At 39.0% G+C, this 25883-nt stretch overlaps 1 protein-coding gene across 5 annotated transcripts in view; it reads right to left on the reverse strand.

Moving 5' to 3' along the window:
• The window catches only part of FAM13A (family with sequence similarity 13 member A), a 310218-nt gene that overhangs the window by 210565 nt on the left and 73770 nt on the right, over positions 1–25883 (reverse strand). For 4 of the 5 annotated variants that reach the window (XM_053606078.1, XM_053606038.1, XM_053606166.1 and 1 more), the window contains exons 3-4: positions 23060–23269; positions 217–394 (exon numbers count right to left, since the gene is read on the reverse strand). The exons of the other annotated variant lie outside the window; for it this stretch is intronic. In XM_053606078.1, the coding sequence (XP_053462053.1) occupies positions 217–394; positions 23060–23269 (388 nt within the window). The remainder of the gene's footprint in view (positions 1–216; positions 395–23059; positions 23270–25883) is intronic. 5 annotated transcript variants of the gene reach the window in all.

Genomic DNA, 25883 nt, shown 5'->3' on the forward strand with positions numbered 1-25883 from the left:
ATTACTGTATATTATGGTTTCATCAAAAGGCATAGCTGCCTCTTTCAAAATCTGCATGAAAAACCAAACTAAATACCCAACAATAAGATGAAACTTCTCCAACATGATGAGGTCGATATTTCAGATTGAATTCTGCTTCCACATTCCAGTAATTTCAGAAAGTAGCAAATAGAAAAGGGAACATGATGAGATTAAGAGCAAACTCCACTAACTTACTGAAAGCAGTTTGGCCCAAATACAGTGGCGAGATTGTGAACATTCATGCGATTGTGCACGTGATGCTGGGCTACTTTTGTCAAGAACTGGCAGAGGTACTTGAGGAGGCAGTAGTGGGTGGCTGGCAGCTCTTTTATTAAGTCTCTTAAGCTGCTTTCCTGAGCGTCACGTCTGCCATCTGGAAAAATAAAAAATAAAAAATGTTCTGAGGCATAATGCACAGTAACATCAACGAAAGCATGTAGGTGGAACACATTCTAACATCACTCAGAAAAAAATTCCTTGCCGATGGAGGGGCCTTGAATATTGGACTTGTTTTATGTTAAAGATTACCAATTTTTTCAAGAAATTCAGAATCCTGCAGCGCTATGCAGTGCATAAAATGGGATTGTGTTTTAATTTTGTGTTTTCTTCTCCAAAGTTAAGGTAATGGTTAGGTTTTCAATCCATAGTGGAATCTGACATTTGATTTTTGTCTTCAAGTTTTTCAAAAACAAGACTCTCTCAGTTGAATAAAATTTGATACACGAGACCTTCTTGGGTCACCGTGAGGGACATGATTGGGCTTCTGTGCCCTGAGAAAACGGAAGTTAACTTTTAAAGTTTCTATACAGCGTTTTAATCTTGACAAAGATTCTCTCCTTGACCCAAATCCAATCAAGCTTCTCTGAGCTATTTTTCAACTAGCCCCTGTCTTGGGCATGTTCTCAAGAGCCCACTTCTAATAACTGACAAGTTAGTTTGGTCTAAATCCCTCACCCTTGATGTCTGATCGTCCCAGATCCGTGATTAAATTCCTCATTTCCCACCATCCCCCAGGTGCTATGTGATCGATTCCCTTGGCCTGTCTTCAGTCAGAATCCTGTGTGGTCAGTTTAACCTCAATCTCTCTTTAACCCTGATGTTTCCTCTTAGTAATTTTTCAAACATTGACTTACCTCTCCTCCCCTGCTACTTAGCTATAAAATTTTCACTTTTCCTTGTGTTCCGAATTGAGCCCAATTTCTACCCCCCCACCCCGTAAAACCCCAATGCAGCACTCCCTATATCTAACACAATAGTCCCATGTAAAGACTTGCCATATTTTCACAAACATCAAAGGGAACAACTTTTTAAAGATACTATCTAACATGTCATAAAGTTCAGAATTTGATATATGACTCCCATACAGCTTAAATCGTCTAACACTGTGCCGAAATTCATAGGCATACATATGAACACTTTCTCTTAATCTCAGATTTGCTTTGCTGATACTTAAGTTGCTAACTTCTGTTACTTTGTGCACTACTTTCTCTCAAAGGAAAATACAAATCTTTTATAACGAATACAGTAGGTTAGAGGAATAATCACAATCCATCCTTTTAACAGATGTCTAAGACAATGAAAATTTAATCCAGTTATAATTAATACACAGGTTGGATTTCTGTGTTAAGTCACCTTTAGCCATTCAACTGAATAAGAAACAAAATTGTGAGTCAAATGAAATACAAAGAAAGAGGATTAGTCAATGTTACAAAACACTTGGGTAACACATTGCCATGGACAGGAAGTAAAAACACAGAAAACACAGGGAAGGTCACATACCATAACCATGAGTGACTGCAGAGCACAGGGTCAGCATAAAGGCTGGGGAGTCATTTCCTGGGGGAGGGACGTGTGTGACCTAAGTGGTGCTGCTCAGATGACACCGTTTCCTACTGCGCTGTGATCTTAACCAGCAGGGACATGTAAGAATTGGAAATAATTAAGGACGACGGATTGAAAATTAACTGAAGTTACCCATTTCTCATGCCTTTATACAAAAATAAGCAAAGAGGTATCAGGAGAAAAGGTAATCTTATTTTGCCTTTTTTTTTTTCTTTTCATGGTGACTAATTCAAAGGGAGTCTGGATGTTTTCAAGGGTGTGTGTTCTCTGTTTAAAATTGTGGTCTAATTCCCAGCATTTAAAGATATAAGCAACAGCATCCATTATCGTAATGAGCCTCCAGCCTTCTGGCTCAAACTGTCAGGCTGGCAAGTGAGGACACTACTTATATGTCTAAACTAAAAACCCCAATAATTATAAATTTATAACACTATCACCTTAAATAAAGCAGCACTTTCATCATTTACTTCCAACTTTTAAAAGATGATAATTTTTCCAGGAAATACAACTGACAAATAACGGAAAGGGAGGTAGACATATTCACAGAATTTCATGCATGACAAAATAAAATGAAATCCTTTATGGTATGAATGGAAGAATTAATAAATATGTTCTCAAAAGGCGAAAGTAATTGAGAAAGAAATAGATCTACCTCCTTCTATCCAGAAGACTTTCTGTCTCCTATGATGGAAGATGGATTCATGGACTCACCCACTGGGCAAGGATGTGGGAATCCTCTACATCAGCAGCACACTCAAGTCTGAACCTTAATATTTACGCATATAATTTACTTGTGAGTCCTGTTCAAATAAACTGACAATACGTTAAAGACCATAATTTATTATCATGACATTTCTTCTCACCTCTTTTCACAGTGATTAATTATGCGCTAACATTCTGAGAATCTGTCATTTGTGTTTCCAGAAATACGTGGTGAATATCACTCTCATGGCTAGTCTACAGCAATATCACAAACAAGATTTCCTACATGTGGGAATAACTGATCGACACCTTTGGAGGAGGTTGTAGGAGGATGGCGAGGGAAGCATCTCTGGGGCAGTGCTGGTACAAGTGTGCCTCTTAAGAAGCAGCTCATGAGAAACAAAGTTCATAATAATTACTTTATTACTGCTTGCATTATTTTTTGATTTGCTGATACCTAAATACAATAAACACTGCCTTATTCATTCATACATTCTGATCTTGGATGTATATGGTCGATGATGATGGCTTCCTCAAGGTCTCACATTAAAAAAGTTAGCAGTGCTGCTACTTTTGCAAACATTTATTTAAAACATATACTGTGTGTGAGGTCACACTTTTATGTAACCTTATGAAATATATTCTAATCGAGGGGGTGACAGGCAATAAATTAAAATACACATGGTGGTAATGTGTGTGCTATGGTGCTAACACAAGTGCTATGAAGAAATGAAAATCAGGGTGAGTGATGGGGAGTGGGAAACATTTCATTCATCGCGTTGAGGGAGGTCCCCCTGACATCACGACAACTGAACAGAACTGAAGGAAATGGGAAATGTCTTCCCAGGACCAAGGTCCTAAGACAGAGGACCCGGGTCTGGTGCCAACCGGCAGTGGGTGGGGAACATGGATGAAGATGAAGTCAGGAGACAAGGCCGAAAGGGAAATGGCACATTCATTTTATCACCGTAAGCCATGGTCTTCTTGCTTCCCCCCGAGTCAGAGTTCTAGCTGTGAGGAGACAGGGCCTGACTTAAGAGGACCACTCTGGCTGCTGAGACACTATTGCGACAGTCCAGAAGAGAAATGCTGGCCTACGTTGACATTGGTGGGATGTAACACAGCGTGGATTCTGGATGTAGTCTGAATGCTTTTGCTTCTTTTACATGCGAAAGATGTTTGTTTTATACATGGAAAATACGTGCATGAAATATTCATTCACTCATTCAGCAAAAATTTATTGAGTGACTACTCTGTGCTAGGCACCTTTCTATGATTTCAGATCTGTCGATAAACAACCAGAAATCTCTACCGTCATGGAGCTTAAATTCTAGGGAACAAAACATTAAACAAAAAATACAGTTCCAGGGCTGAGGGGAATTGGGAGTACCTGAACCAGGGTGACGGCTGGTGATTGCAATTATAAGTAAGTGGGAGGCTGAATTTTAACCATCTTTTAAATCCTCTCTCTGTTTTGCATATAAAAGTGATCAAGATATATACATATGTTTTAAAGACATACAGCATGACAAACTAGCATAGGACTAAATCGGATTCATGGATTCACCCCAGGCAAGGATGTGGGAATCCTCTACATCAGCAGCACACTCAGATTTGAACCTTAATATTTACGTGTATAATTTACTGCCTAAGTAGATTGTCATCTATACCTCAAATATATGTATTTTAAAGAAATGTAGAATAATTTAGTCTATTTACAGAACTACCAGAATTAGAGTGTCATTATATAGGAGTCAGATCACAGACCACATTTAAAGATAAGGAAAGGTTCATTTGGTGGTCACAGGGTAAGGATAGTCAGGAATGAAATTCCCTTCTATGGGCCTTTGTAATAAAGTGAAATGAGCCTCTGCATGTGTATAAAAAGTTAACTCTTTTAAACTTGCCCTTCTAGAATTGTAATAAAAATTAGAATAGTATGTTATAATTCACGAGTCAAAAAGTTTTAAGAACATTTTGCAGATGGGAATAATGGTTCATAATTGAAATAGTCACCATTTGCTTTAACACAATCTTTCCCTAGGGCAAGAACTATCTTTCTCCATTAGTGAAAAGGATCATTTCAAATATTCAAGTTCTCCGGAGAGCGTTCACTTATTGTTGGCTAAATCCAACCCACACCTCCAGCTACAATGCAAACATTCACCCTGCATAGTGTACGCAGTGTACAGAGAGATCAGCCCTTAGAAGACTGTACCATACTTTTTGTTCCAGGTTCAGTAGCAAACACTAAACTGTGGGACAAATATTTGCTCTCATTAAAAAAAGATTATGATCATAGCCAGCCATGCTGCACCCGTATCAGGGGACACATCACAGGATGGCATCTAACTCTAATCTTGACATTTACCCCAGTGTTTGTCATGTGCCTAGACGTTTCAATGACTTCTAATCTTAGCCTCAAGGAGAAAAGAAGAAAAAAAAGAACTGGCAAAATGCTAATCTCTATCACGATATAACTCAGAGCCATGAGCAGGTCAGCATTAAAATAACCAAACATTGAGTTTCAGGGTGCCAGATGTATTGAAGTACCTTTTGCTCCCTCTCTTTAAGCCTCACAAAAACATTTCTGAAAACTTGCTAAAGGAGGAGATAGTACATGAGCTGCTGCTGTCTTTACAGATGAAGACAGGTCATGGCCCAGGAACGTGAGCCGCCCCTAGAAGCTGAGATGCCGGCAAAGAAATAGGGACCTCAGTTGTGAAACAGCACAAAGCTGAATTGTGCCGGCAGCCTGTGTGAGTCTGGCAGTATTCTCCTGCAGAGCAATCAGACCAAAGCTGTCAGACAAGATCCTCGGCGTCACCTCGGCTTTGGCCTTGTGAGACCGGGAATAAAACCAGCCGAGCTCACACGCTTCTCACTCACAGAACAGTGAGAGAATATATTTGTATTGTTTTAAGCCACCGATTTCCTGATAATCTGGTACTGCAGCAAAAGAAATCAAATACATCCCCAGTTAGAGAGGCCTAGACTGGAACAGCGAGGCTGATTTACTTGTCCACAGTCACCTCGCTACCAGACAGCTGGGGTACAATTTAAACCCATGGTCTCAGAGCACATGGTCCAATCAGCACACTCAGAGGGAGCTATTATTATTATCACAGCATCGGATACATGTCAACATTTAAGACATGTTCCCTGATTCAATAAATACACAAGCAAAATCGTTGGGGGAGTGACAATCTTAATTCACCTGTGATAAACTATAGCTTCTTAGGTCCTGGGGGCATGTGGGAAAACATTTTAATAAAAGCCTTTAAGAATTAGGTACAAAATGTTTTACAAAGGAAGTGAGAATAAACTAAACAATATTTCTTTCTAAATATGCATTCTCAGAAAGATGGGGAAAATCATGAAATGCCTGCTACCCTGGATCAGACTGAACTTTACCTCTGCCTCTCATTTCTCGAAGTGACACTGTATGTAGACAACATAATTTCATCTTATGATTATGGAATTGGCATTTTTCTTCATTAGGAAAGGTTATATTTTCATGGATCTCTTACAACCCGTGCCTGTGACAAGTTCTCAAAGGCCTCACACAAATTTCTCAAAGGGCAGGGTGATAAAGTGACTAATAAAAATTAATGAGTTACAGTCTCTTCTTAGATTTTTTTTTATTATTGTTATTTTTTTTTTATTTTTTTTATTGTTGGGGATTCATTGAGGGTACAATAAGCCAGGTTACACTGATTGCAATTGTTAGGTAAAGTCCCTCTTGCAATCATGTCTGAAACTACCAATCTTATGGTTTTGATTAGATTCTGCAAAATGCGGAGGTACATTTACTGCCAAATTAGCCAATATTTACACGGACATTCCCGCTCCCAGAAAGAACTTGCATGATCCAGCAAGAGCAAAGGTCCGGAAAGAATGAAGAGTTAGGTGGCAGTTCACTTCTCACTTCTCCATCCCCAAACAGACTCCTGACAACGCCTGCAGAGTAGCTCAGCATATTTATTTTGTGGGCCTTTACTGGGTGCTCAATGAATGTCAGTGGAAGCAGGTGGCACAAATAAAATCATAAGGAAATATAAAATATTCTGACTAAATTTCCAAACCAGAAGCGCATATCTAGGCTGGATGTTAGCATTTAAGCATTTAACAGCTGAAGGATCTGTTTGTATGAGAACGTAAGTCCACAGGAGACTGGGAAGAGCAATCAAAGCCTGTAGAAAAAGGAACCTCCCACAATATAATATGCTAACCTTAATCTTGAACAATATGGGCAATACCCCAGCCAATAAAACTGGATGTTTTCCATAAATCTAGGGCTATATTAAATGGGCAAAGTACAGTAAGTGTGTAGTATCAGTGGAAATCGTATTACCACCAGTTGTGTTTTTCCTACCCACCACTGACCACTCAGATGTAAGCAACCTGTAAGTAGCCCTGGTGTCATATGAGTTAAACCATCAAGCCCCGAGTTATTTAAATATATTTTATATGGCTCCCTTTCTCTTAGAGGGACTTCAAGTTGTTTACGGACTCATTGTAAAAGGTTATTTCCATGGGCTCAGTAAGGCAGGTGTTCAAAACACTGCTTAACAGAGTTAGGGCAGAGGTAAGGTGTAGGTGGCTAACAAGCTAATCATTTGGCACCCCTTCAAATTGATATTGATTAAATAAATTTTCAATATTTATTTTACATGGGTTGATATTCTCCTAATACAAGGTGTATATTTTTTAAAAATAACTCATTTGTTAGCTGTTTTGACTTTTTTTTAAGCATAAAAGCATTAATAAAACACAAAGAATACCGTAAGGATTTAAGCCAGGTCAGGATGATTTATTCCAAAATTCCCAAATACACATTATCTTCTTGGCCTTGGAGTTGCTAGTTCTCCTACCTATTTTTCTTCTTCAAGCCTCCAATCTTCCTGCTATTATAAAATTTTATTGCCTTTACTATGAGGATGGCTAAAATAAAAAAGACAGACGTAAACAGGTGTTGGCAAAGATATGAAGAAATTAAAACATCATTCACTGGTCACGGGAATGTAAGCTAGTATAGATATGCTGGAAAAATAGTTCCTCAAAATGTGAAACATAAAGTTACCATATGACCCAGCGATTCTATTACTAGGTAGATATTCAATAGGAATGAAAGCATTATGTTGGAAAAACTGGCACATAAATGTTCCTAACCAGTAAAAATGTGGAAATAACCCAAATGTCCATCAGCAGACAATTCGATAAATAAAAATGTAGTATATTCATTCAAAAAATACTAAATAACCATAAAAAGGAAATGAAGTACTTCATAAATGCTACAACAAGGATGAACCATGAAACATTATGCTAGGTCAAAAAAAGCCAGCATGAAAGACCATATACTGTGTAATTTCATTTATATGAAATGTCCATAATAAGCAAATCTATACAGAAATAAAGTAGACTGTGTCTGCCTAGGACCAGGGGGAGGAGGAAGGAATGGGAAGTGACTGCTAATAGACACCAGGCACCAGGTTTCTTCGTAGGGTCATAAACACGTTCCACTTTTAAACAGCGGTGATGACTGCTCTATGAATATACTAAAAACCACTGACCTGCACATCTTAAGAAAGCCCATTTTACAGTGGGTAATTTATACATCAGTAAAGCTGGTATAAAGAAATTTGTTGACTTTAAAATCAAGATGGTTAAAGGACATAGAGGAGGTGGCCTAGTGCAGTGGAGAGGCAAAGGTGGGTGGATTGCTTGAGCTCAGGAGTTTGAGACAATCTGAGCAAGAGTGCGTCCCCATCTCTGCAAAAGGCAGAAAAACTAGCCAGGTGTGGTGGTGCACGCCTGCAGTCCCAGCTCCTCCTAGGGACACTGAAGCAAGAAGATCCCTTGAGCCCAGGAGTTTCAGGCTGCAGGGAGCTATGATGACGTCACAGCACTCTACCCAGGGGGACAGAGTGCGACTCTGTCACCAGTTAAAGATGACGATCTACTCTTCCTCCTAATAAGTACCCCACTAACATGATAATTTTTTTTAAAAGAGAGTTAATTCCTCAAGGATAAAGAGAACAGCCTGAAGGCCAACAGCAAGTTTACATATGCACATACACACAGGCCCTCGTAGACTTCAAAATGAGTTTTTCTTGTATCAAGTAATTTGTGTGGCCATGACTGCTCAGTACAACCTCAACCACTACGTAATACTGTCTCAGAGTCAAAGGCCATTATAGGGAAAGTAGAGGTGCACACTTGTACTCAGCGAAGTTCATTTAGGTATCGAGACCTGTAACTTAGAGATTATGGAGGGTTACAAATACAAATAAGGTTTTTCCTGTCATGTGGATGAAAGTGTGGCTAACTGGAACGTTGCCAACATGTATGGAGTCATGTGGAAACCTGGGCTTCCTGGCCCCACACTTCCAATTTATACCAGTGCAGGCTTTGCATATCTTATTGCCACCTTGAGCAGATAAGTAGATGTCACCCCTTCAATTCTGCGGTGGGTTGAGGTTTTTACATAGAAAAAAAACAATAGTCTTTATATTTGGCATTGCTCATAGAAAACCTCAAAGGTACATACTGAAAATGGAAAGAACTAAAACTTGGAGTTTAACATAATGATTACGTTTGTCACAGAAACGGATGTGTGGAGGTTGAATTATTTCAATAGAAAAGAAGCTTCTCATCAGTGTAACCTGGCTTATTGTACCCTCAATGAATCCCCAACAATAAAAAAAAAAAAAAAAGAAAAGAAGCTTCTCGGTAAGTAACTAACCTGGGGAAGGAAGTATGTCATATGCTTCCTATGGAGCTCATGCTATTCAAGAAATGACACTTAATAACTGATATTTAGGCAGCATTTATTCACATGGTACTTTAAAACTTACAAGGCAAAACCACTTAGCTAACTTCAAATAAAAAAAATGGCATTATCACAGTGCGTATAAAAGAGAGGCCTACTCCAAGTTACCTACTGAATTCCTTATGTAACGAAGAAAGAAACTCAAGGCGCAGGCGTGAGCTAGTTTGTTTAATTACATTTCTTTATAATTAGCCATAGTACTAATTAAAATCACCCTATTATTAAGGTGGTTTTCTTAAGAAAAATAGTTGCTGTCTAAATTACCAAATGCTCAGAAGCTAAAATTCACAGGCACATAACTCACACATATTGTTTGCACAGCTGCTATTATAAAATTCTGTCCTGTTTAAAATCCAGTGTGGGGTGGGGTATCAAAAAAGCCAAGGGAGTATTTCATTTTAAAGAGACAGATTAATCATTTGTGTTTATCAAAGACTTCATTGAAATAGCAGTAAAATAATACATCAAAAGTTTAAGTATCAAAGGGCACAAAAAAAAATTGCAGAGAAGACAGAAGTGGATGGGATTTGGAAGACGTTTGGAAGACTGAAGGTGATGTTTCATCATCTGTCAGGCTCAGGGAGTCCTCCCACACCTCTGCACTCAGGTGAGCACGCTCTCGGGTGGGAGTGCTAAGGCCTAGTCTCTGGATAATAAGCAAAGCATTCTTGTATATCTGAGACAGTTAAGGGCTACTGTAAGGAGTGCGGTTGAAAATGTAAGATTACTGGAGTCTGCTGAGAGATGATGAGCCCCAGGAGCAAGCACACTTCTCTCCTCTCACACCTGCTCTTAAGGAACTCAGATGATGAAGAGAAAAACAGGTTCACATCCCAACATTTGGGGATCCCCAAGGGAAACAGCTAGATTTTCCCTGCTGTACTATCTAATCCTTCTAAAATGAAGTGTACCAGGAGTGCAACCTCCTGGTCTCCATTTACAAAATGTTTTTCTTCAATCAAAACAGTTACGAATCATTATATGTCTGGATAAAGACAGATTAAAAGAAAACCCGCAAACAGGTAACACAGAGGGAAAAAAAATAAACTTACATAACAGGAACAACAAATCCTTGTTAGTATCCTCAGAAAAATAAGACCAGGCTGCTTTGAAACAAGAATAGGGTCCTGTGAGGCCAAATGTGTTGGCTCATACTTAAAATCCCAGCACTTTAGGAGGCCAAGGCAGGAGGATTGCTTGAGGACAGGAATTTGACACCAACCTGAGCAAAAGTGAGACCTGTCTCTACAAAAACTTGAAAAATTAACAAAGCATGGTGATGCACACCTGTAGTTACATCTGCTCAGGAGGTAGAGGCAAAAATATCACTTGAGCTCAGGAGTCTGAGGTCGCTGGGAGCTGTGATGACACCACTGCACTTTAGCTCAGGCAACAGAGCAAGACCCTGTCTCAAACCAAACCCCAAAACAAAACACACAATAAATAGGGAGCTTTGAAAAAGAAAAGAAAACAAGAATATTTTAGGTCTGAAAAATATAAAAGCTAAAATATAAAATACAAATAAGCCTGTCTGGAAAACAAACTTGAGAACATTTCACAAGAAACAATTAAAAGACATTTTAAAAGGAATTATATATAATGGAGGGAGGGCTATCCAAGAAAATTTCCAAGAACAAAAGAAAATATTTTCCAAATTGAGGGACTTACTAAATGCTTAAGAAAATGAATAAAAATTAAAAGACTCAAGGAAACAGCAGGTACAAGGAAAAAAGACTAATAAGGGAAAACTTATATATTGGGGATGATGTTTACAACCAATGCAGGTGGGAGCAGAAAAAAAGGGCTCCAAAAGGAATGTCCCAGGAATAGAGACCTGATAAATTATTTGACAATTTTGAAAAAAAAAGTTAAGAGTGCAGTTTTTGGAACAGTTCATGAAAAAAAAAATACCTGAAGGTAGTTTTATAAAAATAATGTCAGTAAAAAAATAAGATACATATTAACATCAGGAAATATCTCACACATAAACATACCCTTATATAGTTGAAACAAGTCAAATAGTAATGATAAATTTAACTAAACTTGTGCTATAACAATATTAGAAGAAACTGTTTGGAATAAATGAAAATGTAACAGAGCTAATTCCATATATTTCATAAGCAGAACTGATGAGGTGATATCCAAAAGGGAGCGACCAAGACACACCATTATTAAGTATATTTTTAAATGGAAACAAATCCCCAAAGCACAGTTAAGCCAGTTGAAACTGATTTCCTCCAGGAGAAAACTAAGGGGTTCCAAAGAGTGTGGTTGGTTTTCTTCTTAAAGAAATCTTTCTATTTTATATCTCATTTTTTATAAAACCATACTAATTTGATAAGAACATTTATTTAAATAGAGAAAAATATGTCCACTGAAGATGATGAATTTTATTGGGGCTAATAAAATAAAATAGGAATGTGCCACTGTAGTATTTTATTAATAATTTTCCTGAAAGATCACCACATCCAATTACATTTACCCCACTCCATCACACACATACGCACACAATGCTCACTGTTCAATCACAAGCCTATGCTTTTAAAACGCCTTTGCATGAACAACACCTTCAAAGCTCTGTTAACGCGCTATTTTTCTTTTCCTTAAAACCCCTCTGAATCTGACTTAGACATGCTCATTCCTCTCTCCCTCAACCGCACTTTATTCTATGTATCCTGGATCTTAGTGCATATATTTTATTTTCTTAACAAAACTGTGAACTCACTGTTGACAGGACAGTGCCCTAATTTTCAACGTGAGCAACAAAATACCAAACCTAATGCTTTTACTACAATTTTACAACTGAAAAGCAATTTATTAATACTGACTTAACACCAAAAAAAAAAAAAAAAAAAAAAGACCTACCATATATAATATGTATTTTCAGGCTTAATCTTTTATTAAAATTATATAAAAAATAAAAATGATTGAGAATTGGTATTTCAAATTTTGGATTGTTGGATATCCAAAAATATCCTCCAAAGAATTTATAACAGGTTTAGTCCATCTTGTGTTATTTATCAACTCAACCAACAATTAAAAGTTCAAGTAAATTTTCAGTTAATTTGGGCAAGAATTTTCAAGCCTTCATCTTAACTCCAAGTTGAAGTCAATATTTTTTCCCCTTCCCTTCTCCTCCCTCATCATTAGCAGGTAACTGCACTTATTCTTCTCTTACAATTTTTTAAGAGGCAGGGAAGTTAGAAGAGAGAAAGGGTGGAGGTATCAATTTGAAGCTTGAAAGTAAAAAACATGGAGGGAATTGCACTAAACGGCTTGCCTTTTTACAACCAAGAAAGCAAGGGGCAGGAGTGAAGGCTGAGGACAATTGGGGACATAAACTCAGGAAAAGGGAGATTATGTTAAAAAATGGACGCCTGTGTCCCATCCCCACAGATGAGGACTTAATAGGCCTGCAATGTGACTTTTTTCAAAGTTTCCCAGGCAATTCCTACGGCTTCCATGACTGAGAATCACGGGATTGGCATTTATTAACTATGTACTATAGGACTGGCCTTGTTCTAAGTGCTTTACATGGATAAATTCTTTCAATAGCCACAATAATCTCAGGAAGTAGATACCACTATTATGTCCATTGAACAGGGAAACTAAGTATAGTGGTATATAGATGTCTGCAAATCTTAATGTATCTCCTTTCAAAAAATAGAGCCTAATTCCCTTGCCCTTGAACAGACCAGATTAATGACTCACTCCCAACAAATAGGGTATACGTGATGCTATTTGACTTCTGGGGCTATATCATAAAAAGGACAGCTTCCATCTCTCTCTTGAATTGCTCACTCTGGAACAAGCTACCTTACCATGCTATCAGCTGAAGCAGCCTCCTGGAGAGGCCCATATGGAAAGGAGGTGCCTGTTGTGTGAGGGAGCCACCTCACTCACAGATGTGCTAGCACCAGTCTGGCCTTCAGATAACTGTAGCCCTTGCCAACCCCTTGACCACAACTTCCCTGAGACCTTAAACTAGAACTGCCCATCTAAACCACACCTGAATTCTTGACCAACAGAAACTATGAGAGAAAATACAGGTTTATTGTTTTAAGCAACTAAATTTTGGAGTTATTGTTATACAGCAATAGATAACTATACACTAAGGCAAAAAAAGGTCAAGTAACTTGGCCATACTATGCAGAGAACAGAGATTTGCAGTCAGTCAGAATGGAGCCAGAGCCTATGCTCTATGCCACACGCTGCAATACTTTCTTCAAAATAGAGATTATAGGACCTATAGCTCATCAGAGCTGATGCAAAGATTTAAAAAGATTACATAAGCAAGATATCTGCTACATATTTAAATAGCAAGTAGTGATTTAATAGCACTATTATCATCATCATCATCACCACAAGCAGTGGCGGTTCTCAACCTGTGGGTTGTGACCCCTTTGGGGATCACCTAAGACCATCGGAAAACACATATTTCTGATGGTCTTAGGATAACAGTAGCAAAATTACAGTTATCAAGTAGCAATGAAAATAATTTTATGGTTGGGGGTCACCACAACATGAAGAACTGTATTAAAGGGTTGCGGCATTAGGAAGGTTGAGAACCACTGACTGAAAGGAATTAATCTCAAAGAAAATCAGTATTCAACACAAAGAAAAGCTACAAGAATTATATGTACGAATAAAAAAAACTTACCTCAGTATCATTTTTGCCATAGCATATCATGTATTTTAAACTAATTCCTTACTCCTAGCCTCCCTAGACATTAAGGATTTCCAAGTCAAAAATATATCAGTTCTGTAAGAGCCTGGAGATTGTCTAATTAACATCCCTCTGTAGGTTTTTTTCTAATTTATTTTTCATTCAAACATTATCACATTTGATAAATTTTAAAAAGCACAGTGTTATAAACTGAATTTTGTGCCTCCAAAATTCAGAGGTTGAAGTCCTAACCCTCCCCACCCCACAGTGTGACCGTATTTGAAGATATAGTCCTCCTTTAAGGAGGGAATTAAGGTTGAATGAGACCACAAGGGTGGGCTCCTAATGAGGCAGGGCTGGGGTCCTCATGGGAAGAGAAAAGACCCTGGAGCCCTCCAGCACAAAGAAAAGGCTGTGAGAGGACTTCATGAGGTGTCCATCTGCAAGACAGCCCTCACCAGGCAGCCTCACCCCTGTCAACTTTTTGATCTTGGACTTCTAGCCTCCAAACATGTGAGAGAATAAATTTCTACTTTTAAGCCAGCCAGTCTGTTAATCTGTGAGAGTAGCCTTAATTCACTGATAACACTCAATATAGTAGAAAAGGCTTGGGCTCTGGGTTTAGGCAGATCCTGAGCTCTGCACACTCTTTGCAAGTAACTTATCCTCACTGCACTTCACTCTCCCTACCTGGGAAATATTTACAGGAGGAGCCAGAACAAGACTTAGAAACCAAACACAAGGAAAGCACCTAAGCAAAATCTTGGCACAGAATAGGCATTTAAATTCTCATGAAAGAAATACATATAAAATTCGCTTATTGTTATCTATTTATGTCTACAGTACGGTCCAAACATAACAGATGCTGCAAATTATAAACACTGATGAGACTATGAAATGCATATCTTCATTTCAACGCCTGAAATAAAAGTTATACCCTCTGTCAACAGACTAATGGACCATCCTTTAGCTAAAAGACCTCAGAGTTTTAAGTTCCTGGCCATGACAGGCCAATTCTCATTTGATCCTACCTCCCTTCTCCTTACTAATCATTACTTGATTATCAAGGGCTGACGTGTGAAGAATAAAAGGCTGAGCTCTATGGCTTCCTCCTATTTTTATGGTTCCAACATGACAGCCATTTCGGACCTCAAAGATTGCCAGCAGCAAAATGTATTTCAATATGTCAGTCCTTCTTGCATTATTGGTAAGATTATGCTAACGAAATGTCTCCCCTTGCAAAACTATGCTATGGGTTCTTTTAATGCTATGTGTTTTTATAAAAGAAAAATAAGTTCTGTCTTTAAACATAAAGTTTTCTAAAGGGGGAAAAAAAGGATTGCTCTAAGACTTTCAGAACTATGTCGAAAAGAAGTGGTGAGAGTGGGCACATGTGTCTTTCTTCTTAAGACACAGCTGCCAGCCATGAATTTGTTCTGGTCAGTTTCTCGAAGACATGCAGTTAATAGACTCGTGTCCCACATTTCACCTTTTTACATATAGGACCTAATTATGATACATGTAAATCTTACACCTCCACCCCAAAGTAATCATGGATTGTTTGTTATATATATGGAAACCTAATATGCATGTGTGTGTGGCTCCTGCATAAATATTCACAGCTCCTCCTGTACGCTTGAGCATGTACACTTCACCAACTCGTTCGGCATACATTCCTGTCTTACCTCTCCCCTCAAAGTGCCTGTCTCACTTCCCAGTGTGTCAGGAAGGCCAGCCTGCAGGCTGTAACCCTAAATAAAGTCTCTTTGCTAAACCAACAGACTTTGTGGTTCCTGTCCGTTGACAATCCCTAATCCCTCTCATGAGCACTGACTTTCATCTTCCTCATCCACTTAAAATAAACTCTTCATCGTGGCCTCCAAATAATCCTCCCCTTTTAACTTCCGTTATTTTTATTCAGAGGCCAATTGTCAAGATGCAATACTAGTTCTGGCCCCTTTCATTGATTAAAAACAGCTAGATGTCCGAGAAAGACATTTATGAAATGTCCTATAAGATCATCAGGTTCTATTGCGAAACTAAATAATTCAAACTGTTGGAGCTTTACATTACTTGAGCCTTGACAGAAATAGGACTCTGTGGCCTAAGTCACGTACCATGGATCTTTACCTTCTGCTTCTCCAATTACAGATAACTCTGCTGGGGGCCTAATGCAGCCACACACAAACCCTTCGCTCTCTTTCTCCTCCTACTCCTCCCCTTCTCCTAAGACAAAGACACAAAGGTTCTGGCTAGCTCCCTCCCGCCCCCCAGATTTCGTGCCAAAGACCCTAATTTTCTGGGAAAGCTGTGGAATTTGCCCACCCCCTACAGCCCTACAACAAAGGGGTCTCTGACTGCCCCCAGGTACAGACATCACCCTTGCACTGCCCAGCGGGTTGCCCTCCGGTTTCAACAAACCTGGCCTGAACATCTCTGTGGCCTCATCTCTGGGCACCACTACTCACACATTTCAAACTCCCTTCCTTATTCCTGCCCTGCAGGTTAGAAAATACTGGAAAGTGCCCAAAATAAGACCTCTCCTTAGGGAATATAAAAGCAATCTGCCTTGGGCTATATAGCACGCTATAACCAAACAAATTACTCTAATGTATATACTGACCTCAAATGAAAAATGTTGCAATCCTGCTAAACGTCTCTATCTCTTCCTATATAAGTAAAACTTTAACTTTTCCACTTTGGAGCACTGACCCTATTCCTCTGGGTGGTCTGTGTTTCCCAGGTGACTATGCTCATGCTTTGCACTCTTCATTATATCTCCTGAATCTCATTATTTAAGATTGACACTCCAAGGTTAACCACACCTGAGCCTTTGGAAAAATCCCAGATTCACCTGCAGTAGGGAATGTTCCCAGAAAGTTGAAGATTGTCTCTTCCTTTCAGGACAAAAGATCAGATCTGACAAGCTGAAGCATATTAAAATGTGAAGGCCCCCCATGGAGATGGATGGGAGAGAGAAGATTTGAATTAGTGAAGGCAAAAGAAGAGTAGCTGCCCTAGGCCTTGTGTTAAGCATAAAGTTTGCAGTGTGCTCTCCTTGGTGCTACTAGAACCATGCATCAAAATTTTCTTCCTTGGGAGAGTTTTGCGGTTTACTAATACTTTGGCCTCCTCTTTCCTGATTTGGATGTCCCTTACTTCTTTCTCTTGCCTGATTGCTCTAAGACAGTGGTTCTCAACCTTCTTAATGCTGCGATCCTTTAATACAGTTCCTCATGTTGTGGTGACCCCCAACCATAAAATTATTTTCATACAGTTGTATTTGTATGTGGTGTATGTGATGGTTTTAAGCAACCCCTGTGAAAGGGTCGTTAGACCCCCAGAGGGGTCACGACCCACACGTTGAGAACCGCTGCTCTAAGACTTCCAGTGCTATGTTGAAAAGAAGTGGTGAGAGTGGGCATGTGTTTCTTGCTCAGTTTATCGTGGGAATGCTTTCGCCTTTTCCCCATTCAGTATGATGTTGGCTGTGGGTTTCTCACATATGGCTTTCATAACCTAAAGGTATGTTTCTTTTATGCCTAATTTATTGACAGTTTTTATTATGAAAAGGTGTGAATTTTGTGGAATGCTTTTTCTGCATCTATTGAGATGATCATGTAGTCTTTGTTGCTTCTGTTTAGGTGGTGAATCACATTTATTGATTTACTTAGGTTGAGCCATCCTTGCATACCTAGGATGAAGCCCACTTGGTTATGGTGGATTTTTTTTTTTTTTTTGATGTGCTGTTGAATTTGGTTTGCTAGTATTTGATTGAGGATTTCTGCCTTTTACTCTTCAGGGATATTGTTCTGTAGTTTTATTTTTGTTGTTGTATCCTTTCCTGGCTTTGGTATCAAGGTGCTACTGGCTTCATAGAATGAGTCAGGAAGGATTTCCTCCTTCTTGATGACATAGAATAATTTCTGCAGGATGAATACCAGCTCTTCTTGGTAGATCTGTTAAAACTCAGCTGTGAATCCCTCTGATATAAGAATTTTATTTTGTTGTTGAAAGATGCTTTTAATTACTGCTTCAATCTTGTTGCTTGTTATTGATCTGTTTGGGAGTTCTATTTCTTGCTGATTGGGTCTTGGGAGGTTTTCTGTTTCCAGGAATTTGTCCATTTCTTCTGTTTTCATAGTATTCCCAAATGTTATTTTGTATTTCTGTGGTATCAGCTGTACCCTTTTTCATTCTGATTGAGCTCATTTGCATCCTTTCCTGGTTAATCTAACAAGAGGTCTACAAATTTTATCTTTTCAAAGAGCCAACTTTTTGTTTTCTTGATCCCTTGTACTACTTTTTCCTTTTCCATTTCATCTAGTTCTGCTCTGACTTAGTTATTTCTTTTCTTTTGCTGGCAAAAACCTACCTAATGCATATAACAAACACTATCTGGTGATGGGCACACTTACAACTCAGACTCAAGCATTAAAAAAAATCAATATGTATAACTGAAAAAATTTGTACCTCCATAATATTTTGAAATACAAACCAAAAAGAAAAACAACAACAAATAAAAACCCCAAAACCTTTCTTCCTGATTTATTATCATGTATTCATACCAGTCTGACAAACCGGCCCTCTGACACCATATAGTTGTGGGGCATCTATCACAAAAGGTTTAGACAAAAGGGTCTAGTCACCAGAACACCTCTTCCTAACCTACTGTTTTCCAAGTCATCAAAACTCAAAACCTCTGACTCCATTCTTACTTTCATTATCTAATTATCAGCTACATGTTCTCTTCTTGTTTTCTTTCTAATGTTTGTGGTAACTAGTAATTTAAATAATAAGTGACTGAAGACAAGAATCACATTCAATTGATACTTATTATAAATGCACTCAGGAAAAGCATGGACCACAAAAGCAGCTGCGAGGCCTGGGCTCTCCACAGAAGGATACGGAGATGCATATTTAAGAGAAAGGTATATACAGGAAAAAAAGGAGGGCGAGTGAGAATAAGGAAATTTACTTAGTGTTCAGTAAATTTACATTTTACATAAGGTAAGGTGAGCATTCAAAAAAGGGGAATAGAGGAAAAGTCATTTTCGAAATCTTCTCAAGGTGGGCAGAAGAGTGGTTGGTCTTATCTCTTCTTGATCTGCACTTGTGGAGATAAACTTGTAACTGACCCCAAGAGTTTATTTAGGCTACAGTCCTAAGGTCATAATTGACGCCCCTACCCTGCAAAGGGTGTCCGCCGGTGCACCTATGCCAACTTCCAACAGGGGCGGCAGGACTTACGTCTGCAGTAGTGGGTGGGGGTGGGGAGTCCTCTCGTCCACACCAGGGTCCAAGCACCCAGGGAGCTTAGCCAGTGAGTTGGATTCACAGCACTTGGGGAGCTCCCTGGGGAGCTCCTAGACTCAGGAGAGGGCACACTCTAGTGTCCTCTGTTCTCAGGGCCCCCTCCCTGGACCATCAGCAGCAGAGGAGAGGCTGTGGTGTTGGCTTCAGGGCAGGACACAGACCTCTGTGGGCTGTGCTCTCAGAATGGCATGATGCTGTAGCCACTCAGGTCCCAGTGTTCACTGTGAGCTGCAGGGAGGCTTACAGGCAGAGATTTCTAGGCAGCTCCCTACACTAGGTTGGAGGCCCACGGGGGTAAAGTGGCTCTCCCTTAGCTAGAACTGTAAAAGCCCCTGGCAAGAATGTGGAGCCCCAGAAGTCCCTGACTCACCGTCCCTGACATCTGGGAGCTTGTCTTGGTCCCCAGCTGATCCCGTGGAGCAGGCGGCTTCCCTTCCCTCTGCTTTGCTGTCAGTGTTTCCCATCCCTTCTCTGCTGAATCCCACTGTTCTCTCTTAGACAATTTCATCGAAATGTGAATATCCACTGGCTATTTTGGTCACCCTGTCTGTAAGGGGCACATATCAGTGACATCTAGTCAGGCATTTTGGCCCTAGGTCTTTACTTTTTATTTTTATTTTTACTAGCTCAGGTGTGTTTTGGAAATAGGAATGAATTATAAGCAATACATTTTGAAGAGAAGGATTCATTTAATTCAGTATTAACCAAAAATATCTTTATTTGAATGCTCCCCACTAAATTTTCATCTATAATATAAATATAACTATTTCCATCTTGTAATTAAATATTTTTAGTAAATATTTATTAGATGACTTGGAAGTAGATAAATCCATCAATTTTTTCAGAACCTTCTATATATACATATATATTATAGATAAACAAAGAAATAAAAGATTACACATCTTAATTGCAAGGAATGGGCGATTTAATTGATGAGGTAGAATTTGTGTTATGTATATTCTAGAACCATTTTTCAAATGAGCAGTGAGAATGTCTAGTCAATGGTAACTGGACAGTGAGGGGAACCTCAGACACTGACAAATCCAGAGTTGATAATTTGTTATAAAAATGAATAAATCTAACCAGCAGTTTTCTCCCACATAGAGGGCCATTGTTCACTGTGAGCTACAGGGAGGCTTACAGGCAGTGTCCAGACTGTCTTCACTGGTTTAGCTTGAATGTCTGAAAAAATACTTGGTTGGGGCTTCAGAATTCCATTCTATAAAGTATGGAAGAAAGAGCTTTGATTTGAAAAATTTTAAGCACATTCAGTTATGAAATAGCTTGTTCTCTACGCAGGACATAATTCAAAGGGCCTATAACAATATTAATTAATTTATTTATTTACAGACAGAGCCTAACTCTGTCACTATGCGCATTATTTGTGCATGATGTCCTACAATGTAATGGAACACTGTATAACCTGTCGTACTCTTTTTTTATTTGGAGACAATTTATCACCCTTGGTAGAGTGCCGAGGCGTCATAGCTCACGGCAACCTCCAACTCCCAGGCTTAGGGGATTCTCTTGTCTTAGGCTCCCGCCACATGCCCGGCTATTTTTTTGTTGCAGTTTGGCCAGGGCCAGGTTTGAACCCACCACCCTCAGTATATGGGGCCAGTGCCCTACCCACTGAGCCACAGGTACCACCCTAAACTGTCACACTTTTATGATACTACTTGCTTTATGATACATATCAACTTTTTGGCCACTAAGGAATTATGTTGTAAAAAAAGAAGATAACCTACAAAGAAGGCCCAAAACAAAAATATTACTATAAATAGCAACACAAATAATAAAATAATGCATTCTCACATGAAATGAAAACTCTTCAGGAGATGGGATAAAAGCTTTTGAAATTCACAAGATTTTTGAGTACTAACAATACAAGATAATAAAGAATACTATATAATAGCATTAAGAATACTAAAGATACTTCATTACTAAATATTTGATAGTAAGCACAAATATTTAATTCTTCAACTACCTTTCATAGCAATTATTAAAAATAATTTTCAAAAATTTATCTCAAAACGTCATACCCTTCTAGGCCATGAATAAAACATTCCTTATAAAAATAATTTAAAGTCTCCAAATAAAAGCAATAGTTACCTCCTTGAAATGTTCACACAGGTAAACGTGAAAACATTCATTCATGAAAATGTTGGTTTCCACTTAACAAACCTCAAACATGTCACTTACCAAATGTCACTTAATGACATGGAAAGCTTAAAAGCACTGTAGAGAACCAGAACATCCCTAACTATCCCCAAGGTGCATGAAAATAAACCACTTGTGGAGTTTGAAGAGCCTACAACTCCTGGAAGAGTCTGAGCCACCCGGAAGAGTGTAAGTGGCTGGCTAGGGGTGCCCTGCGTGTCAGCACAGAGACAGGGTCCGACAAAGATGTGCATGTGTTTCCTGAGGACCAGATGGAAACTCTAAAGAAAGAAATAAAACATGGGTAATCTTCTGAAAGTACCACCTGGGGAAGGCAGGGGCTGCAGAGGCAGAGAAGGAGCGAGGCAAGAAGGTGCTGCTGGGCGGCATCTGTGGCTCAAAGGAGTAGGGCACCAGTCCCATATGCCAGAGGTAGCGGGTTCAAACCCAGCCCCGGCCAAAAACCAAAAAAAAAAGAGAGAAGAAGGCACTGCTAACATGATGGCCTTGGGGAGCTCCCGATGGGTCTCCCTGTGTAGTAGTGGACGGCCAGTGGTGGTGGTCAATGTCATCTTCCAACGTAACCTGACCACTTGAACCTAATATTTAAAAATGGTCTTTTCTGAGATAAAATATTTCTGGCAGCTTCTTCCTCATCCTATCTTGCCTTCTCAACTTATCTCATTCTTTAGTATACTACATGTGAATATTCTACCCATTGCTATAAAGGAATGTGGCTTCCTTTAAAAAAAAAAAAAAAGAAGAAGAAGAAGAAAAGAGCAGGGTCTTGCTATGTTTCCCAGGCTAGTCTCAAACTCCTGAGTTCAAGCTGGGAGTGTGAGAATACAGCTGGGCTAACAGGTGTACAGCGCCACACCAGGCTTAAGTAACATCCTTAATCTAGCAACTACTACTCTTAGAAATACATTTTTCTCTTACGTATTTAGGGAGGAAAACTCAATAATGATTATGCCTATAATTATTACACTCAAAAAGGAATACCTTCATTTACAAAATTAAAAATCAAGTTTTACCTCATAAAATAGAGAATTTAGGATTCAATCTTGCTTACAATAAAACAAAACAAAAAAAAAAGCAAGCCTGGCAGTGAGCTTCTGGTCTTGAAGGTCACTAACCAAATACAATTTAATTAATGTTTTCTAAATTATTCTCTAATATTTTCTACATTATTCTTTTCGCTCACTCTTTCTGTGGCAATCACTAATCAGAAAAGAATTTCTTTGACCCCCAAAGCATCAGATCTTTTCAGTATTATATTACTGAAGTGTTCATGTGCCAGTGGTCTCAGAAATTCCATTTCATAACGCATTTCCTAATCAGTTGAGTGTTATTTTAGGTAGGAGATGAAGGCCTGGGGCAAAATAGCAAAGGTGGTGGTTATGGAAAGACCATAAATAGGTAAGAGCTTATTGTAATAGTGAAATGTTAAATGTTTAAAAGCTTAGCTTTGACTGATAATGAAAATCGTTTTAACTCATACGAGGATTTACCATACTAACCCTGAAAGAGCTGAAGGAATCGAGGCTGTAAGGCCGAGGTGATCACGCTGTCGGGCAGCTCCCTCAGGAAGAGCTTCAACAAACTGGCTGCAGAGCTGACGTCGCCATCTTTCCCGAGCTCCACAGGCGCTCCACTCTCAAACTTCAAGCGAAGTTGTTCTACCAGCCTCACACTGCCATTCACCCTGAAAAGCCCTTCTTGAGTGAGTCCTGGAACAGCAGAGAGGACACAGAATAGAGACTTCTCACAAAGAGATTCAAAACTTAAAGAAAATAACAACAGGAATAAACAAATTCCAGCACAGGATTCTCTAAATATTGTGATTCTCAATCATGGGAAGATTTTAGCATTTTATAAAAATGTTTTCTTAGAATTTTCATGTCCATGATATATCAACTAAAAAGATCATTTTTGATTGTTATAAAAGCTGACCTCTAAAAATAAGGCCTACACCATCCATATAAATGCAGACCTACGCTTATATAAATACAGAACATATAATACTATACAAGGAAACTGAATTTATATAATCTTTTATAGCATATAACAGAAACTTACCCAGGGCTCTAATAGCAGCTTAGCATTTCATGAACAACTATTTTAAAACATGACACATATGTAAGAAACTTCTGGACTATATGTGATTACCTTTGTAATAGTTTAATTAGGAAATAAGCAATGTTTCTTCAGTAATCACTAAATTCAAAGTATAAGACTCTAGGGGACTATAAAGTGGTGTAAGACACGATCCCCGCCTTCAGTCAATTGCGAGGGATAGCAGTGTCAGCTGAGTTTAGCAAAGAAGGCCTCCCGGAGGAGCAAAGCAGAAGACCTTTGGCTGAAGCATAAGCCAAATGGAAGTGCTGGGGCTGCCGCAGAGTGATGCTAATGCAGGACAGTTTAATCATCAGGTTCTTTCATTTTCTTGGGCCATTTCCAAGCTCTGTCCCTAATTCTGTATTCTTGCTATTGTGTTCTTTTTCTTAAAGAGGTTTTAATAAGAGCTTTTATGTTATCTGGACCCACAAAACCTTGATCAAAGAACCAAAATAATAATAATAATAATGATAAGAATTGAGAAATGGAAACAGGATAGCACAAATAAAGGAAGGTAGATGAGAATGTGGGCTGTTCAGGTCAAAGATGGCCAGGTAGTAAAATGGAAGAAATGAGATCGGGCGTGTGAATGCCAATGTTAAAGAGTGAAGACCATCACTGGTGCATTAAGTGCAAGAAAAGACAACCTGATCCAGCTTTAAGGAAGACTCAGAGATTAGAGGGTACAGAGTTTGCCTTAGGAGACTAACTGCTATTTCAGTGCAGTAAGACTGAGATCATGATGGAAAAGAAGTAAAAAAGAATAAACATGACTTGGTAACTTAGTTCAAGAGGGAGGGAGAAAGGGTTGAAAAGTAACCTGAAGGTCTGGAAAGTAGAAATCCAGGAAATAAACACCATAAAAGATAAGGTGAAGGGGTGGGGATGAGGGCAGAGCTAGTTTAGGGCAGAAGATAATGATTTCCAGCTCAGAATGTCAGGTTTAAGGACACAGCACTCCATGAGAGCAAAGTCTCTTACAGTGGAGAAACAATATTGCTAAGAAGGAGTAGGCCAAGGACTTGCCTTGACACTCTTCTTTGGAGAGTCTAATGGTGAATGTTAGCAATGACATAAGAATTGAAGTCTATTAGAATTTGGGGGGAGGTGATTGCTTATGACGTCTGACAAGTTCACGAACTCATTCTAGAAAAAGTGCTACATACCTCACTGTTGAATATCACTGTGCTCACCTTCAAAGTACTCCCTTTTGGGAGCTGTGCACCAATGCCAGTACCTAGTCCAGCCTTCAAAGCCATTCTGGAACTCTTTTTCTGGAATGGCCATAAGAGCTGTTATCATATTACTCTTGATGTCCTGAATATTGTCAAAATAGCTTCCTTTCAATATTCCCTTGTGTTCCGGTAAAGGGAAAAGTCATTGAGGGCAGGTCAGGTGAGTAGAAAGGGTGTTCCAGTACAGTTATTTGTTGGCTAAAAACTTCTTCACAGACAGTGACGTGGGAGCTGGTGCATTGTCATGGCGCAAGAGCCACGCCTTTCTCATGCCAAGATTTTCAGTGAAGATTTTGCTGTGTCTCTCTTGATGTTTACTTGATCTACTATGCTTCTCACAGTCAGCTGACAGTTTTGATGCACAAGTCAATGAATTTTTGCACTGCTTTCATCAGTTCTGCTTGCTACTGGTTACCCTGACCTCTCTTCATCAAGGATGCTTTCTCTCCTCTCAGAAAAAAATGTTTAATCCATTTGTACACTGCTGTTTTCCTCATGGCATTATCCTCCTACACTTGGACTAACATGTCCCTGATGACACCAATATTGCCAACTTTAACAAAAAATTTAATGTTTGTTTATTGCTCTAACTCAAGCATGGACATTCTCGTGACAGTCCACAAAAAGATACAGGAATGAACGCCACTCAGCGGGACACCGCCACACATCAGCATGAACACAGCGGTGAGGCAGTGATGTACCAAGGTCGTGGAACCTTATCACACTGTGTGCGCTGCTGCCAACATAATGCACAGTGGCAGGCTCAGGAACGTAACTGTCCGACCATTGTGTATCACAACCTTTGCATCTTTCTCTTTCCTGGTAATAGTATTGCTCTTTTTAAAGCAAAAAAGGGAGCTAGTTTTGTTTTAGTTTACAATTTGATAAAAAACTTTATGGACTCCTTAATTTAACAAATACATATGAGTACCTGGCACTATGTTAGTTACAAAAAAAAAAATGAGAAAAATATTAGATGCTATCCTTATGG

The sequence above is a fragment of the Nycticebus coucang genome, chromosome 1 (assembly GCF_027406575.1).
Source record: "Nycticebus coucang isolate mNycCou1 chromosome 1, mNycCou1.pri, whole genome shotgun sequence".
In the NCBI taxonomy this organism is placed as follows: domain Eukaryota; kingdom Metazoa; phylum Chordata; class Mammalia; order Primates; family Lorisidae; genus Nycticebus; species Nycticebus coucang.